The sequence below is a fragment of the Centruroides sculpturatus genome, unplaced genomic scaffold (genome assembly GCF_000671375.1).
Source record: "Centruroides sculpturatus isolate CEXI.00-Female unplaced genomic scaffold, Cexi_2.0 scaffold249, whole genome shotgun sequence".
Classification (NCBI taxonomy): domain Eukaryota; kingdom Metazoa; phylum Arthropoda; class Arachnida; order Scorpiones; family Buthidae; genus Centruroides; species Centruroides sculpturatus.
In genome coordinates, this window is record NW_019384482.1 from 55,606 (window position 1) to 74,743 (window position 19,138).

The 19,138-nt window shown below is 32.0% G+C and overlaps 1 protein-coding gene across 1 annotated transcript in view; it reads right to left on the reverse strand.

The window, feature by feature from the left end:
• Positions 1–1,728: 1,728 nt before the first annotated feature.
• The window catches only part of LOC111621460 (cullin-1-like), a 50,963-nt gene continuing 33,553 nt past the window's right edge, over positions 1,729–19,138 (reverse strand). Inside the window, exons 8-15 of the mRNA XM_023363613.1 lie at positions 15,364–15,535; positions 15,171–15,291; positions 14,996–15,072; positions 14,783–14,914; positions 7,091–7,183; positions 6,799–7,020; positions 3,064–3,177; positions 1,729–2,970 (exon numbers count right to left, since the gene is read on the reverse strand). Of these exons, the coding sequence (XP_023219381.1) occupies positions 2,890–2,970; positions 3,064–3,177; positions 6,799–7,020; positions 7,091–7,183; positions 14,783–14,914; positions 14,996–15,072; positions 15,171–15,291; positions 15,364–15,535 (1,012 nt within the window). The 3' untranslated portion in view covers positions 1,729–2,889. The remainder of the gene's footprint in view (positions 2,971–3,063; positions 3,178–6,798; positions 7,021–7,090; positions 7,184–14,782; positions 14,915–14,995; positions 15,073–15,170; positions 15,292–15,363; positions 15,536–19,138) is intronic.

Genomic DNA, 19,138 nt, shown 5'->3' on the forward strand with positions numbered 1-19,138 from the left:
GAAAACCGAAACCAGATCAGGTCACGAGAAAGGTTTGTTCCGAGGCGTTTATTTGACACCTGTTCGTCGACTCTGATCGGAGATTGTTGATAAACCTATAAGCCTTTCGCTCATAATTTAGCATATTGTTTCTGCTATCTGTCATTTTAGAACTTTAACGATCGTATGTGATGTTTTTTCTACCCCTCAAATCTTTCCTTTTTTCCGATAATTTAACCTAGATCGACTGTTTATGAGCACGTTTTCCTATATTTTCATTAAAGAAAACCCATTTTACAAATAAAATTACAAAAATACTGACGGCTAGAACGGATTAATTGTATTGCATTAATTTCTATTGGAAAAATTGCTTCGGTTAACGAACGGACTCGTGGAATGGATTACGTTCGTTAACCGGGGTTCCACTGTATAAAATTACTTGTCCTGACTGACTGAGTCATTGATTTGTCATCGCCCAGAGCAAACCGCTGAACCTAGAGGTGAAATTTGGTACACAGTTAGGGTACTGTACAGACGATACTAAACTCAATTTACCCGCCTAAACTGTCCGTAACGTGGCGCTTGACGGCGGATTTATCGTTTAGTAGTTCGGGTTCCCGATGACGTTTTACGTAATTATAGGAGTTTTTTTTACCGTTGTTTACGGATACCGCCACAATTTTTTCCCCGTCTTATAAGAGTCGTAATTATAGGAACCCGTCTTATAGGGAAATCTACTGTATATTGCAAATTAATTTACAAGTCAGTGACTAAAAATTTTATGTTCCGTATAATTTTTACTTTTGACGAGTTCTCGATTCAAAGATGGTTTACTTTATTCTACGAGCGTGTTACTCCCCGGTCAAACTTTTAAAACGCTTTTGGAAACTTCGCAATGAAATCAAAATGTCTTTAGAAATGAAACGAGTCAGAACTTCTTGTTGAGAATAAAAACTTGTTGCAGGATTTAGTCTTTATTACATACTACGTGGCATTAAATTTAGTCTTCGAGATCGAAATTTACTTACCACATTTCCTTAGAACTCCATTAAAACTTGGATTAAAAAACTGCAAAATTGTGATTTAGTTCATTTTTCTATTTGCAAAGTTAAAAGAAAAAGCGAAATTTCCAAACGGAAGCGATTAAACCCAGAGCAACTGTGCAAAAAGTATAATGAACTTGTCATTCCCCGCACTGGCCAGAACATTTATTGAAATTCGAATGCTGGCAGCAATATTGGCAATGTTCGATAGTACGTAACTGTAAACAAATACTTCCCATTTTAAAGACTAATAAGTTCAAGTGGGGCGAGATTAATACATATGTTAAATGCATATTTGTTAAACACTGCAAAAAATGATACTCGATGTTGATAAATTCGTTTCTGCCAGATACTAAGTTTCTAGTAAAAAGTATTAACAAAATTATTCCCAAAGAACGAAAGAAAGAAATAAGAAGCAACCAATTAAAAAATATTAATTTTTTACTTTCTCTAATTTAAATTTTGTTGCGGCATTTAATGCGTAGAAATTACATATTTGTACTTTTTTTAAAAATTCATTAAAGAAAAAATAAATGTAAAATTTAATTATTATTTTCGAATATATACAAAAGACCTATTTTATCTAAAACCGTATTTGGTAAGCAGCGGTCTCATTGACACTAATGTATCGCGCTATAGAAGTCGAACTTCTCGTTGTTTCAGATAGATCTGCGTATTGTTTTTAATTAAGAAAATCAAACCATTCTATATACATTTTCATTTATTAGCAGTTTGCTTATTAATAGATATTACTTTTCCACAAATTTTGAAACCGAGGCCTTCTGTTTTGTTTTGACAGAATTTCAAACGATTTTTACAAAAGAATTTCCCAATCATTAAACCAAGAAGAAAACAAAATTAAGTAAAATAACCCATAAAATATATAAATATATATTTTTTTGGTTAAAAACACATTCCTTTGAAAATTTTGGAAGGACGTTGCAATCGTTTTAATACAGGTAGCGTACATTTTCATAAATAAAACGAATTCAATTATAAACAAACTAAAAAAACGAAAGAACTAATGTACATGGCTGGAAGAGAGATCTCTCGAAAAAAGGCGGCGTCGACTTTTATACAATGTGAACCGTCGAGTTCACCGGATTGTCCACCTACCCCTGTACAATAGATGGAATGACAACCAGAAGAGTCACATTATATATTTTACATTATGGGTTCCGCATGCGCGAACGGCGGGAAAAATTTGACAGACTTCGAAACGGAAGTGATTAAAAAAGATTCCATAAACCGCACCGTACAGGTGTATGCATTTAACTATTTTTTTTCTTTTCTTTATGCTATAATCGTGCTTATGTTTTGTGTTGGCTAATTTTGCAAAATCTTTTAAAGAAAACAAAAATTATATTGTCCATATACCAATAGTAGTGTAGTAAATGCTCGCGTTTTAACTTTACACTGAATTTGTTTTTTATCTACACGACACTAAATCATTGTATCGTAGAATGTTATGTTTAGTCCAACATTAGAAATATTTATAAAATGAAAAATTAATTCATCCATCGGTGTCGGTTTCAATTATATTCTCGATGTTGACAGAGCGCTAATGCCACCACAACAGTTTTCGTGATTACAGAAATTTCCAACACTTGTTACTAATATAAGTAGCAAAAGTCGACCGATGGTCGTGTGGAACAAAATAGAGTTACTTTGTCGATCCTCACGTTTACTCCGCCAACCAATTGGATTCGCTATTTTTGTATCCCACACAGTCGCTGGTGTCACGTTCATAGAAATTTTGATGTTAATACAAAGGCAACCATTAAAACACAGCCGATGGGTGCCCGAATTGTTTCATACAAATTACGTGTAACTGTGATGAAAAAATAGTCTAACGATGACTATTTTATCATGCAAGATAACTGTATGTATCCTTTTGTCCTTCAGTCCTCTCCAAATACTCCTTTTCAATCAATATATCGATACATTTCTGGGAAGGAATAAAAATAAAATGTGTCAAAAATATATTTTTCAATTATATTCGGGTAGTTTACTCGACGTTTCGTTTTAAATTTCTCCTCACCTTAATAACCGGTACTCTTGGTTTAAATCTCGACGACAACTGATTTAATACTTCCGCTAATAGCTGCTGATGCTTAAGCACTTTTCTCATTTTCATAATCCGAACAATAGCTGCCTGAAAGGAACAAATTTCGTAAAATTAATAGTATTTTATCAATTATATACTGAACTGTATATGCTAATAAAATTAAACTTAAATAGTAAATAAAGATAAATATTTTATTCCACCAAGTACTTAGGTCCTTCATTTTTTTGTAAGTTTTTGAAATTGTTATATAATTTATTTAGTAAACTATTTCAATAAACACTTTCAAACTTTCAGTTTCGTGATCATCAAAATTTTGAATATTACAAATGCTTAGTTGTTGTTAAGATAAATGATGGCATCACAAGACTTTCTTTATAACTATGTGGTGGTATTTCCATTTGAATAATGACAAAATGTATAATAGTCAGTGTATGTGAAAAACAAATTAGATTATTATGTAGATGACTAAACTACATAATAAGTAGGTAGTTTTCATTTGATTTGTTAACTTTTTTTGATCTCTTAAAAAAATAACTTAGTTATATTACTTTTCCTTTGATCTTTTACATAAATAAGCAAAAATTGCACTTTCTCGAACTTGAAATGCATGTTTGGCATTAATAAAAGTTACCAAAATGCTTATTTTACTGTGTTTTTGTTATTTCTTACTCTTTTTTTTAGGTATTTGGTATTCGGCCAAATACCGAATAGTAACCGAATATTCATTGCATCATTAATTAATATCTTTCTTCCAATTTGAAACAGTGTCTTTTGTCTATATTGATCCTTATTACACAATGAAGGAATTAATATAAAAGAAATATGAATATAGTTTGCTGAAATTATTGGTAATAGTTTGACAAATTAATGCAAGAAATAATTCTGTGTGTTAATTCGTAATCTTTAGAAAAATAGTTGTCAAAAACCACATTTAAGTATACCCAAAGCCATTTATTCTCTCTCACTACTCTGTTATTTATCCATCCTGTGTAAACTGTAAGATACAGTACTGTGTAATTAAAGCAAGGCACAGAGAACAAGCAAAAAGTAATAAACTATTTAATCATTAATACATAGGCTGTTGTTTTCAACCTCCAATGGTCCATAAAACAAAGACAAATGTAAATAAGAAAATGATTTATTTCCAAAAGTTAGGTACAAACATGTTTACTTTTCGACATAATCATCGTGAAGATTGAGGCACTGACATATCTGTGGACGAGCTATGCAATGTCCTCTTCATAGAATGTTTCCGCCAGGGACTTGAGATGGGCCTTAACCTTGTTTTGAAGCTTGATTTTCAGTTGATAATGAAATATCAACATTAGAAGATATATCTGCAGACAACACACAATTGTGAGGACCGCACTTACGGGAAACCTTTATTATAAAATCGGTATAAATTGTAACATTTTTTGTTGTTCGTAACAAGATAATTTTCCATTTTGAAAAAATTACTAATCAAGCTAGTGATTAAGATGTTTTCCACAGACTTAGTTCCTTGTGTAAGGTGACACCTCATATGCGTCACTCAGAAGTAACGAGTGAAACTCGATCATCGGGCCCAAAGTGCTAAAACTCCGGGTAGATTCATGGGAAAAACCCAGGAGACACCCCCTTATAAACAGGAGGGGACAATAATGACAAAGGCTTTTTCCTGTCAGCAAGTGAACTTTTATGTGTAAAAGTGTGTGCGTCCCACCTTTGCCACTTCTTCACTCTTCTTAGCACCAGAAGTTAACCAAACTTGAATTAGTACCTGAAATTAACTAAATCCTGAACCTCTTTGGACAGGCCTTAGGACGAACCTACATCAAGGAGCTACTCAGGTATTTGTCACTGCACAAAAGTTTTGTAAGCTCTCTCTCTGTCCTGATATGATAAGCTTCCCCCCTTGATGGTTACTCAAGTTAGTGAGAAAGCTAGCTCCTCAGTCTTAAATCCTGTAAATAATCTCTCTGAATAAATGGATATAATTTGTTAAATGAATAGCCTTTGGGAGTGTACTTCTTCCAGGTTTCTCCCCCGTCTCCATTTCAACCGAGCCTCCAGACACAACTGCTCGAGCAAACAAGATGGAAATTGTGAACCTAATGGTCTCTGTGTCTACCCAGAAGATACAGTGATGTCAGTCCTGAAGAATTTCTCATTGCGGTCTTTGCTGATGTAATGTCGCCCCTTTGGTCCCGTGGTGCCGAAGCATAGGGCACCACCCTTCAGCATTGTCACACAATCAAGTACAATAACATACCCTGTTTATAACATATGACTTTAAAGTTATTCCAAGATTTATTTTGCTATTAACATCCAACTTAAATTTATTAAATATTACTTTAAAAAATACTTTTAAGTTTATTGTCTTACTTGTAACAGCAAAATTACAAAATTCTGCTAATTGCAGATAACTGTCCCGCACATAGTGAGACAAAATTGTTAAACATTGAAATTAGCTTCCAGTCACCAAATTGCACCGTGACGTCGCAATCACTGGATTAAGGAATCGTATAAAATTTCAAAGTTCCCTATTGTTGTCACATGCTACAGCAAATAGTTGCAAAAATCACAAGCTGATATGCTCAAACTAAGATTTTTAGGTGGCACCATTGGTACTGTATATGCCTGAAAGCAGACGTCTAAAGAAATTATCTTATTTCTTTATCAATATTGCTGATTGAAAGCCATATCAACATTAAAAGAACAAAATGTTGCTTCACTAATTCAGTTATACCCAATACTAATCTCAAAAAATTGTGGAAACCAGTCAAAAATATTTTAATTTACAGACAATGCTGGAAGGGTTTTTAACTGCTGATAATATTGTTGATACTAACAATAAACAGTTAATGTTTCTTCAACAGACAACTGTGAAAATGACAATGACACAGTAGGCTGAAGTTGAGATTTCACCTGTAACAACAACAGAGAAATTTGCTATCCTAGAACATCTTGGAAAATATTTCATAAGCACTGGAAAAATGCAAACAGTACAGTACATCTCTCAGCATTGAGAAGGGTTCTCTGTAAACAATGTGTTACAAATACAATAAAAAAATAAATAACTTTTTAATTTTTATTTAAGATTTTTTTTAAGACATTGCTTAAAACATATTCTTTAGTGTTTCCTCATTAGATTATCATCATCATGCTTGACTGTAATTAAAATGATCAACTCTACTAGTTCAGATTCAAAAGACCAAGACAGCAGTAAAGATGAGTCCCTACCTACCCAAATATAAACTGAGAATAGCATGAAAAAGTCACAAAATTTCTGGAAAAACATTGTCACAACAGTGATATGATTCAATATGTAATTGCTTTAGACTTCTTAATTAGAAAAACTGCAAGAAAAAGAGGCAGAAGAAATTCATTCATGAATTTTTTAAGCAACAGAATTAAAAGATACAGTATTATATATTCAAGTGTACTGCACCGTAGCTACAATGCATCGTATGTAGAACATCAATGATGAGTGACTCTAATATCAGTAAATGTTTATTATGTTACAGTACATTAGTCGTGAATATTCCTATTGCATGTGTCCCATGACAATGTTTTAAACTATTTTAGAGTGTATTCAATTTGGTATCACCCTCGTTATAGCCCCAAAAATCCACATTAACAGATGAAGGTGCTAAAACAAAGGTTAAATGTAAAATTTTAAATGTACGTGTATATATACACAAAATTACATATAAAAAAATTAATTACTTGAATAAGAAGCTTCCTATCTTCTTCAATATGTTTGTGTGTTGTTTCTTGTTCAATTTTCATTTCAGTTTTCATTGGTACGTTAATATTTACTCTCAGTTTTTTATTTTTATAATTAAAAAACAAAGACACTACTGAACTTGGTTGCAATTCACCTTCATCATCCTCAGAAACAAGTAATTTAGATTTTAATAAAATCTGAATTACTTGAATTAAGATATCCTAGAAAAAAAAAGATATTTAAACATCTCAAATTTTAAAATATGTCTTATTCTTAATTACAAATTCTTACCATTTTAATCTGTGTGCTTTCTTGAAGTTGAGTAATTGTAAAATTATCACCGGTGTTATATTGTAATAATACAGCCATTTGAAATGTTGAAGCCTATTAAAAAAAAACGTTTGTATAAATTTGAACAAGTTTCCTTTTTCAAAAAGCACTGCTAAAAAATACAAGAAATTTTGCATTTGCTAATAAAATATAATATATTGGAGTATAGCTCATATTTTCATTAACAAGAGAGAGAGGAAAAAAAACCACCCAAATGTAAATTTAGGCAGTTTTTTTCAATTACTTCCTGTGAATTTTTCAAAACCTCAGAAGGTTTTTGAAAAATTCACAGGAAGTAATTGACCCCTGATAATAACCTTTAAAGGTGAACAAAAATATGTTCTTAGTGAATCACTATAATAAGTAATTTTTTATTACTTTTATTCAAATGAATAAGAGTTTCTACATGATACTAAAATTGTTAATTTTTCAAAACCTGGGAAAGTTTTGAATTCCATAATAAGAATAAATTTTGAAAAACATTGTAAAGTATTGGGTTGTTCAAAAAGTAATTTAGTTTTTTTTTACCACCAGAGGAATTAGTTATATTTTTACTCTCCAACTTCATTTTAAACTGTATTGTCATTACATATTTTGACAGTTGATATTTCAAGGCTTATTTATAAAAAATTTTGTTTGATTTGGTGCAATTGTTTTTTTGGTGTCACATCAAATGTGGAGAATCAAAAGCAGCATTTTTGGCATATTTTGTTTTTTTTATCATCAAAAAGGCAAAAATGCTCTTCAAGCAAGAAAAAAATTGTGCGCCATGTATGGAGATGATGTGCTGACAGAATGACAGTGCCAAAACCAGATCGCAAAATTTTGTTCCGGCAATTTCAATATTGAAGATGCGCCACATTCTGGAAGGCCAGTTGCAGCTGATGAAGACAAAATAAAAATATTGATTAAAATAAACCACCGAATAACAACATGAGAAATTGCTAAGAGATTAAATTTGTCAAATTCAACCATTTATGATCACTTGACTTGGTTTAGTTTCAAAGCTCGATATATGGGTTCCACATGTTCTTAAGATTTGCTCCAATGCATTGACACCTGTAATTTGCTTCTCAAACATCAAGAAAATGATCCACTTTTGAAGCAAATCATAACTGGCAACAAGAAATGGATTGTTTATAACAATGTCAAACACAAGCGATCATGGAGTAGAAGAGATGAGCCTGCTCAAAGCAGTTCGAAAGCAGATATTCGTAAAAACAAAAAAGTGATGCTCTCTGGTGGGATTTTAAGGAAATTGTTTTTTTCGAGCTTCTACCAGACAATTCCACAATTGATTCAAAAGTGTACTGCCGTCAACTGGAAAAATTGGATGATACCATCAAACAGAAAAGGACAGAATTGATCAACAGAAAAGGTATAGTGTTTCACCACGATAATGCCAAACCTCAAACAAGTTTGGTAACTTGTCAGAAACTGTTACAGCTTGGATGGGATGGGCAACCACACCCATATATTTGCTAGATCTGGCACCCTCAGATTATTACTTGTTCTGGTCTTTACAAAATTTTTTAAACAGTAAAACATTTACTTCAAATGAAGATGTCAAAAATCACTTGGATCAGTTTTCTGTAAGCAAAGATCAAAACTTTTATGAATGTGCAATCATGTTACTACCAGAAAGATTGCAACAGGTATTGGACAAAAAGGGTCAATATATAATTAATAGTGCAACAAATATTCAGCTACTATTCGGTATTCGGCCAAATACCAAATATGTAATCACTATTCAGCCGAATACTGAATACCTAAAAAAAAGAGTAAGAAATAACAAAAACACAGTAAATTAATCATTTTGGTAACTTTTATTAATGCCGAACATACATTTCAAGTTCGAGAAAGTGCAATTTTTTTCTTATTTATGTAAAAGATCAAAGGAAAAGTAATATTACTAAGTTATTTTATTAAGAGATCAAAAAAAGGTAACAAATCAAATGAAAACGACCTACTTATTATGTAGTTTAGTCATCTATATACTTGTATATAAAAGAACACATCCTGATAGGATAATTAACGCAGAGCCAAAACTACTGGTGCCAGAAACTTAAAAATTTGAGGGTGTGTTCCTTTTGCAAAGTTTAGGCGTTCTAAAAAAAATTTTTATGAAATTCAACCCTAAAGGGATGAAAAGGGTAAAAAACTTGTATGAAAATTTTTACTGCATGGGCACATTAGACTGAAACTTAGGTCATAAAATGTGAAAATAATAATAATTAATGATCTGTAAAGTGTTTTTATGAAATCATCCCATATTATAAACATGAAAATTAAATTAATTTTTTTGTTTCATTGTAGAAAATTATTTATCATAACTGAAGTTCCAGACAGCTTGGTAGCCTGAATGGCCCCAGGCTTTCGCCTGTGCACGCTAAGTGACTTTCATTACAAGCATTTAGCTTTCCAAAATCTACAAGAACAATTATTTGGTATTGACGGCAGCAAATTTTGTGCCAATAAGCTGCCTTGACTCGTTCGATTATGTTATCGACTCAATTTCATATTTATTTTCACATTTTCACTTCACAGTCCTTCTCTGTTCTTCTTCTGTTATTTACATATGAAGGTCATTTCATTGTTATCCACATTTGATATCATCACTTATCACATACTGCCATGATGCTCGTGTCTGTCTGCTACAACTGTCAAGAATTAACGCGATTGGCGAAGCTTAGTGACAGCGGGCCAATAGAGCGTGCAATCTTTCCCATAATGTGGTTTGCACACCAATTTTTGTACGTGCGTTAATCAAGTTGAATAGTTTGGCCGAATATTCAGCTATTTGGCCATGCTCCTGGCCAAATATACTATTCATTGCATCACTAAATATATAATTCAATAAATTATTTATATATTATAACAAAATTTTTTCTCCCCATAAAAAAACACAAAATTTTTTTCCAAACAACCAATAGGTCAAACTTATGCTATTATGTTTATTTGTTTAATTATGGCAATGCAACACTTGGGCGATCTACCTAGGGGGAATGCCTTCCGGGAGGTCTATTTAAGGAAACTGACCCCTATTTAGATGTTACAGATGTGGAGAAAACCTGGAAAACTCCACATAGCCAGCTCGTCCGAGTGAGACGCAAACCCACGATGGAACTCCCAGAGTTCAGAGAACAAAGACCACTTGGCCACTGGTGGGCCTATGCTTTTACATTTTTATCTTAAACTCTCTTTAAGAGAGTAATATTCCTTATAATATGTAGTAGTATTTTCTTTAACTAGTCTATTTCCCATCAATCAAAAATGTCAAGAGATCAATATAATTTATGCAAAATACACACACACATATATATATATACATTAAGGACAGCTGCCATTTTGTCAGTGTCATAAATGAAGGGGTAGTTTATCACAGTAGGAATATATATCCATTCCTACTGTGATAAACTACCCCTTCATTTATGACACTGACAAAATGGCAGCTGTCCTTAATGTATTTAAGGATGGATCTAATTCATCACAGGTCAGCCAGCAAGAGAGAAAAAATCAACCACTTGTGATAAATTATAATAGGAAACGAACAATTATTAATTGTGACCATCATAATGCCAGGCAGCAATTTATAATCATATTTTTAATTTATTTAATTTAAAATATATGGCTCTTCATCTGAAATTATTATTACAGTCTTGCCCCTGTACATCACACTTTTCCTTTAACAATAGAGTCGTGCCATTCATCTGTTAACTACTTTCAGAGGAAATTTTTGAATTGAATCATGCGACTTCTGGTTTGCATCGGACATTCATATAGAGTATATTGAAGCCTCTAGCCCCTAAGGTTTCCATACCTGGTCTTGGATTTTATCTAATTCCATTCTCGAGACTAAGGAAAGACAGACAAACAAACGACAGGGGGGGGTTTTCAAATTGCAGCCCAATGATAACTCTGTAGCAGTAGTAATGACTTACTGATTCAATATGCTGATATTGATAGGATTTTTAAAACTGATTCATAGCTCAAAAACAATAAGAACAAGGTATATTGCAAAATAATCATCATCAATTTTATTTGCCCTGTTTTGTCTTCTATCACTTACAACTTACAAATAGCATTTATTTGGAGCTGAAATGCAAGTTTATTTATATTGACTTTTTATAACTGATTTGTTGTACTATTTTTCAAGTTATAATAAATAATATATTTGATTAAAAAATATGATTAATTAATATTATATTTTTCTTGCTTGAATAATATAAAGAAGTGAATTCAGTCACACCATTTAAAAGCACATTCAATAAAAACATTATACTTTAAAAATATAATTAATAAATATGCTATATTCTTTAAAATAGGGCTTTATCAATACTAAGTTAAAAACATTCTTTTGACCTAAACAGGGAATTTTGAGAGCCACAACTTTCTCTGTAAAGTTCAGATTTTATAAATTAATGCTTTAAATATAAAACTCACCCGTTTAAATTTTAAATGATTACAATAAAATATTCTTCACTTGAAATTAAATCTATAATTAAGATTTATGAGATAAATTTTATTTGCATTTATAATGCAAATAAATATAGTTTTGATATGTAAAACAAACATCCAAATTATCAAGTATCACACTACTGTTGGGATCAGCAAATGGCAGACCATGGACCATGGTCCACATCTGGACTGAAAAACATTTTTTCTGGACCTCAGAGTATCAAAGGACCACGAGCAATGAGGATAGTGAGATCTTGGTTCACCAAGTTTGTGATGAAATTGAATTTAATACAGGGTTTGCAAATTTAAAAAAAAATTTGAAATTTTGTGCATGTTTTGACAGTTTCTCTCTTCATCCTAACAGTAAGTGGAGTAGGAAATATTTTCAAATGTAATAAACTGTCTTGAAGATGGAAATGATTGAATTTAAGGAGGATCTTTATTTAATGGGCAATTACACAAAGTTTTAAATAATCTTCAATGTAAACAATTCTAGATTAAGTAATGTGGGGACAGTAAATACCCAGTACTGAAAATATTACTCATAAAACTATGTACAGTGATTGATTCAACATATTTATGAGGAGCTGCATTCTCAAAGATAAAGCTCACAGAAAATAAGTTTAGATCACAACTTGTCGATATCTACTTCCATGACCTACTAAGAATCAGTTGCATGAACTCACTGAAAATTTTAAGTATTCCAAAATATGTCATTATAGTAAATGTGAACTTTCATAAAGTTGTACTATGCTTTGTTTATTATTATTTATAAAAAAAACAACATTAAACTAAAAAGGGGACCTATTCTGAGCTCTTCCGATAACTCAATGAGCGCGATGCACGGGACATTCGATAAGTCCCCTTAGCGAAAGGCAGTTAACGAACCTTAGACAAATCGTTATTCTGTCCACCACGCTAAATGGGTTTCGCTACGGGTAGTTGGACGAGATGTGTCTGGGTTCCATGCTATCAATAGCTGTTACCTTTAACCAATCACAGTGCAGTTAACATTGTATTTTTGTCACATGACCATAACCTGCTATTTTTTAAGCGAAGCACGTGGTTTTAGCATTGTCATGTACCAGCACTAGTGAAATCGTTTTGTTTTAAAATGTCGAAGAAAGGCCAATGAAGCCAGCGAACTACAAGTTGCCAGTTTGAGATGCTCGTTAATTTTATAGAAGACAACCCTAAGTTAATGTCAGGTAAATTAGACGCTTTCTTTACTGTAAAAGATCGCCAGAAATTGTGGCAAGAAAGATTCGACCGTCTGAATTCTGATGGAGTCGGCTCACAAAAAGACTCAGAAAAATGGCAAAAAGTAACTTAGAGCTTAAAATATAAATATATTACTATCATTTTAATTTATACATATGGGAATGAAACCTATTTCAGAAATAATGTTCACGCTATAGCTACTTACTTTATTCATACAAGCAATTACATTATTCATACAATTATTCAATCAAGAAAGCAATTACATTATTCATACAATATTCATAAATAGTTAAGGTAATTATTTTTAAGCAATACAACACCATAGTTTATTAACTCTCTCTCCAATTGCTCGTGAAGTAAAATTGTTCTTACACCAAAAGACGCCATATTGTTTACACTTTCGTTATGTTCCTAACGGCAGGTGGAGAGTGATTGATAACAAAAGCTTAGTTATTGCACGTGGCTATCGGAACTGAAAACAAAACGTACGGCTGAGAATAGCATTTTCACAGTTGATTAAACATGAATCACGTGGTTCTGATAGAAACTGGTTTTTATCATATTCATTAGCTTAACAATACTACTCAGAATAGGCCCCAAGGTGTTTTAAAAATTTGATATTTTATTTATCAGAAATTCATTTTTTTCAATACTGAAATAAAATAAAACCATTTTTTTAAAATTAGTCAGATTTTAATTAGTCCTTGTCATTGATAAAGTTACTGATCGCAGAGGTATGGCAACTTTTTCAAATGGACTTCTATCAAAAATAATTGGTGACCATGACTCTACAGCGTAACATTTGAACACTTTAAAAAATTATTGTGATATCCTGGAGACAAGGACCAAATTTTATTTAATAATGTGAAAAATTAAATTATTATTTAGTCAAAATTGACAAACTTTTACACTTTCAAAATAAAAAACTCATGAAAAAGAAAATCAAACTTCCTTTCTCGACTGACGATTTCTCGTGACGAGATGATAATGCAAAATTTTCACAAATATTGGATGGGTCGACCCATCAGAGAATCCCGTCATATGATAAAAATTCAAATGGTTGATTGGAGAAAACTGAGAATAAAAAAAGAAAAAATTGTGGTCTTGGCACCAACTGCCATAGAAGGCAAATGACATTAGTAGGATGGACTGCCATAGAAAGCAAATGACATTAGAAAGATGGACTGCCATAAAATAGATGTGGATTCTGCCATATAGAAGCACAGACTGCCATAAGAAGTGCATAAACTAGCTTCATCCATCACCCGTCTCCTAATCCACCTCCATCTCCATACCTGAAAGGTATCTCCTCACATCAATGGGATCGAAGACATTGGTCAACTAAAGGTATTATTTAATCATTTGTAAACTCTCTCTCAAAAATCTCAGTATTTAGAGGTGTACATAGTTAAATATCAATATAACAATACATTATCCTTTATGTATTTCTTTATTATATCCATTAAACTTTAATTTGTTATTTGTAAACCTGTCTGTTCACTGGTTCTTATACAGACATCAGACCCCAATCGACTTATCCACAACCTACCCATTCACATCACAAGAACCTCCTAATAGCCACCCGCTGACCTAGTGAGCAGGTCTCAACAACTCAACGACTATCAAGGATTAGAGTACCTCTAAACCTCATCCATATTCTAACATTATTATGATAATGTATATTTAAATCTGAATTATAATACTGCATTATGAGTTTAATTTGAAAAACATTCATTCACACTTAAAAATACATATTTTATAAAACTACTACTACTAACAACAGTTTAAAATTTTCAATCTTTATATATTTTTAATTCTATAATTTTATTTGTTGTTACATATGATAATACATGTCACACACTAAACAATAAATAAAGTAATTAAAAAAAATCAAATATATGGTTAAATTTTATTCTGTTATTTCTCTTTACAGAAATATCTTTATAAAGATAAGTATTGAGGAACATCACTTACTTGTAACGTGTACCTATTTTTAAAACAATTAGTTACTAATTCTCCTTTTGACATGTTATATAACCAATGAAGCTTACGTCCACTATGTTGGCTACTGTAAAACATGGTAAACCTTTGAACACTTCTCTCTAACTAAAAATATATAACATTTTTGGATCACATTGATTTTAAATATACATTAAATAAACATTTTGAATTAAAATCTTAACTTACTTCTTGCGGAAGTGCAAATGTAAACGACTGTTGAAATGGCCAAGATCCTGAGCTTAACACCTGTATGCTAAAATCCACTGAAAAATAATAATAATAATAATAATAATAATAATAATAATAGTCATTCACTTTTTATTAAAATTAGTAAATCTGATAAATATGAAAATTTATTTACAGTCTAATGGTTCATTTGAGTTGGCTAAATGATTCTTGAACTGCTCATTTAGGTCTTTGCTAACTCCAATATCCTGAAACATCCTCTGTAACTTTGACGTATATTCAAAACCACATGCTTGCTATTTGGAATTTATCACTTATTAAGATCAAAACAAGAAATACTTCATTAAAATGTAAAGTGCTTTTCTTACTTTCAATTTGGAAATCATACTGGCTTCTGCATCATCACTAGCTGACATATGCTGAACTAACCTCTTAGCAAGCATTTTACTATAAAATTTCTGGAAAACATCTTTATCTTCTATATACTTGAAAACTATCATCTGTATAAAAAACTTTCTATTACTCATCTCAAAACTTAACAGTAATATAAATATGTTTTTATGCTTTCAATCAAAAATAAACAGATGTGTCTATTTTTCAAACCCTCGATGCATGTCATCAATAGTATATTGAATGTTTTGTTTCATTCTTAATTTAATATTTNTTTTTTTTTACCACCAGAGGAATTAGTTATATTTTTACTCTCCAACTTCATTTTAAACTGTATTGTCATTACATATTTTGACAGTTGATATTTCAAGGCTTATTTATAAAAAATTTTGTTTGATTTGGTGCAATTGTTTTTTTTGGTGTCACATCAAATGTGGAGAATCAAAAGCAGCATTTTTGGCATATTTTGTTTTTTTATCATCAAAAAGGCAAAAATGCTCTTCAAGCAAGAAAAAAATTGTGTGCCATGTATGGAGATGATGTGCTGACAGAATGACAGTGCCAAAACCAGATCGCAAAATTTTGTTCCGGCAATTTCAATATTGAAGATGCGCCACATTCTGGAAGGCCAGTTGCAGCTGATGAAGACAAAATAAAAATATTGATTAAAATAAACCACCGAATAACAACATGAGAAATTGCTAAGAGATTAAATTTGTCAAATTCAACCATTTATGATCACTTGACTTGGTTTAGTTTCAAAGCTCGATATATGGGTTCCACATGTTCTTAAGATTTGCTCCAATGCATTGACACCTGTAATTTGCTTCTCAAACATCAAGAAAATGATCCACTTTTGAAGCAAATCATAACTGGCAACAAGAAATGGATTGTTTATAACAATGTCAAACACAAGCGATCATGGAGTAGAAGAGATGAGCCTGCTCAAAGCAGTTCGAAAGCAGATATTCGTAAAAACAAAAAAGTGATGCTCTCTGGTGGGATTTTAAGGAAATTGTTTTTTTCGAGCTTCTACCAGACAATTCCACAATTGATTCAAAAGTGTACTGCCGTCAACTGGAAAAATTGGATGATACCATCAAACAGAAAAGGACAGAATTGATCAACAGAAAAGGTATAGTGTTTCACCACGATAATGCCAAACCTCAAACAAGTTTGGTAACTTGTCAGAAACTGTTACAGCTTGGATGGGATGGGCAACCACACCCATATATTTGCTAGATCTGGCACCCTCAGATTATTACTTGTTCTGGTCTTTACAAAATTTTTTAAACAGTAAAACATTTACTTCAAATGAAGATGTCAAAAATCACTTGGATCAGTTTTCTGTAAGCAAAGATCAAAACTTTTATGAATGTGCAATCATGTTACTACCAGAAAGATTGCAACAGGTATTGGACAAAAAGGGTCAATATATAATTAATAGTGCAACGAATATTCGGCTACTATTCGGTATTCGGCCAAATACCAAATATGTAATCACTATTCAGCCGAATACTGAATACCTAAAAAAAAGAGTAAGAAATAACAAAAACACAGTAAATTAATCATTTTGGTAACTTTTATTAATGCCGAACATACATTTCAAGTTCGAGAAAGTGCAATTTTTTTCTTATTTATGTAAAAGATCAAAGGAAAAGTAATATTACTAAGTTATTTTATTAAGAGATCAAAAAAAGGTAACAAATCAAATGAAAACGACCTACTTATTATGTAGTTTAGTCATCTATATACTTGTATATAAAAGAACACATCCTGATAGGATAATTAACGCAGAGCCAAAACTACTGGTGCCAGAAACTTAAAAATTTGAGGGTGTGTTCCTTTTGCAAAGTTTAGGCGTTCTAAAAAAAATTTTTATGAAATTCAACCCTAAAGGGATGAAAAGGGTAAAAAACTTGTATGAAAATTTTTACTGCATGGGCACATTAGACTGAAACTTAGGTCATAAAATGTGAAAATAATAATAATTAATGATCTGTAAAGTGTTTTTATGAAATCATCCCATATTATAAACATGAAAATTAAATTAATTTTTTTGTTTCATTGTAGAAAATTATTTATCATAACTGAAGTTCCAGACAGCTTGGTAGCCTGAATGGCCCCAGGCTTTCGCCTGTGCACGCTAAGTGACTTTCATTACAAGCATTTAGCTTTCCAAAATCTACAAGAACAATTATTTGGTATTGACGGCAGCAAATTTTGTGCCAATAAGCTGCCTTGACTCGTTCGATTATGTTATCGACTCAATTTCATATTTATTTTCACATTTTCACTTCACAGTCCTTCTCTGTTCTTCTTCTGTTATTTACATATGAAGGTCATTTCATTGTTATCCACATTTGATATCATCACTTATCACATACTGCCATGATGCTCGTGTCTGTCTGCTACAACTGTCAAGAATTAACGCGATTGGCGAAGCTTAGTGACAGCGGGCCAATAGAGCGTGCAATCTTTCCCATAATGTGGTTTGCACACCAATTTTTGTACGTGCGTTAATCAAGTTGAATAGTTTGGCCGAATATTCAGCTATTTGGCCATGCTCCTGGCCAAATATACTATTCATTGCATCACTAAATATATAATTCAATAAATTATTTATATATTATAACAAAATTTTTTCTCCCCATAAAAAAACACAAAATTTTTTTCCAAACAACCAATAGGTCAAACTTATGCTATTATGTTTATTTGTTTAATTATGGCAATGCAACACTTGGGCGATCTACCTAGGGGGAATGCCTTCCGGGAGGTCTATTTAAGGAAACTGACCCCTATTTAGATGTTACAGATGTGGAGAAAACCTGGAAAACTCCACATAGCCAGCTCGTCCGAGTGAGACGCAAACCCACGATGGAACTCCCAGAGTTCAGAGAACAAAGACCACTTGGCCACTGGTGGGCCTATGCTTTTACATTTTTATCTTAAACTCTCTTTAAGAGAGTAATATTCCTTATAATATGTAGTAGTATTTTCTTTAACTAGTCTATTTCCCATCAATCAAAAATGTCAAGAGATCAATATAATTTATGCAAAATACACACACACATATATATATATACATTAAGGACAGCTGCCATTTTGTCAGTGTCATAAATGAAGGGGTAGTTTATCACAGTAGGAATATATATCCATTCCTACTGTGATAAACTACCCCTTCATTTATGACACTGACAAAATGGCAGCTGTCCTTAATGTATTTAAGGATGGATCTAATTCATCACAGGTCAGCCAGCAAGAGAGAAAAAATCAACCACTTGTGATAAATTATAATAGGAAACGAACAATTATTAATTGTGACCATCATAATGCCAGGCAGCAATTTATAATCATATTTTTAATTTATTTAATTTAAAATATATGGCTCTTCATCTGAAATTATTATTACAGTCTTGCCCCTGTACATCACACTTTTCCTTTAACAATAGAGTCGTGCCATTCATCTGTTAACTACTTTCAGAGGAAATTTTTGAATTGAATCATGCGACTTCTGGTTTGCATCGGACATTCATATAGAGTATATTGAAGCCTCTAGCCCCTAAGGTTTCCATACCTGGTCTTGGATTTTATCTAATTCCATTCTCGAGACTAAGGAAAGACAGACAAACAAACGACAGGGGGGGGTTTTCGCCACATTCTGGAAGGCCAGTTGCAGCTGATGAAGACAAAATAAAAATATTGATTAAAATAAACCACCGAATAACAACATGAGAAATTGCTAAGAGATTA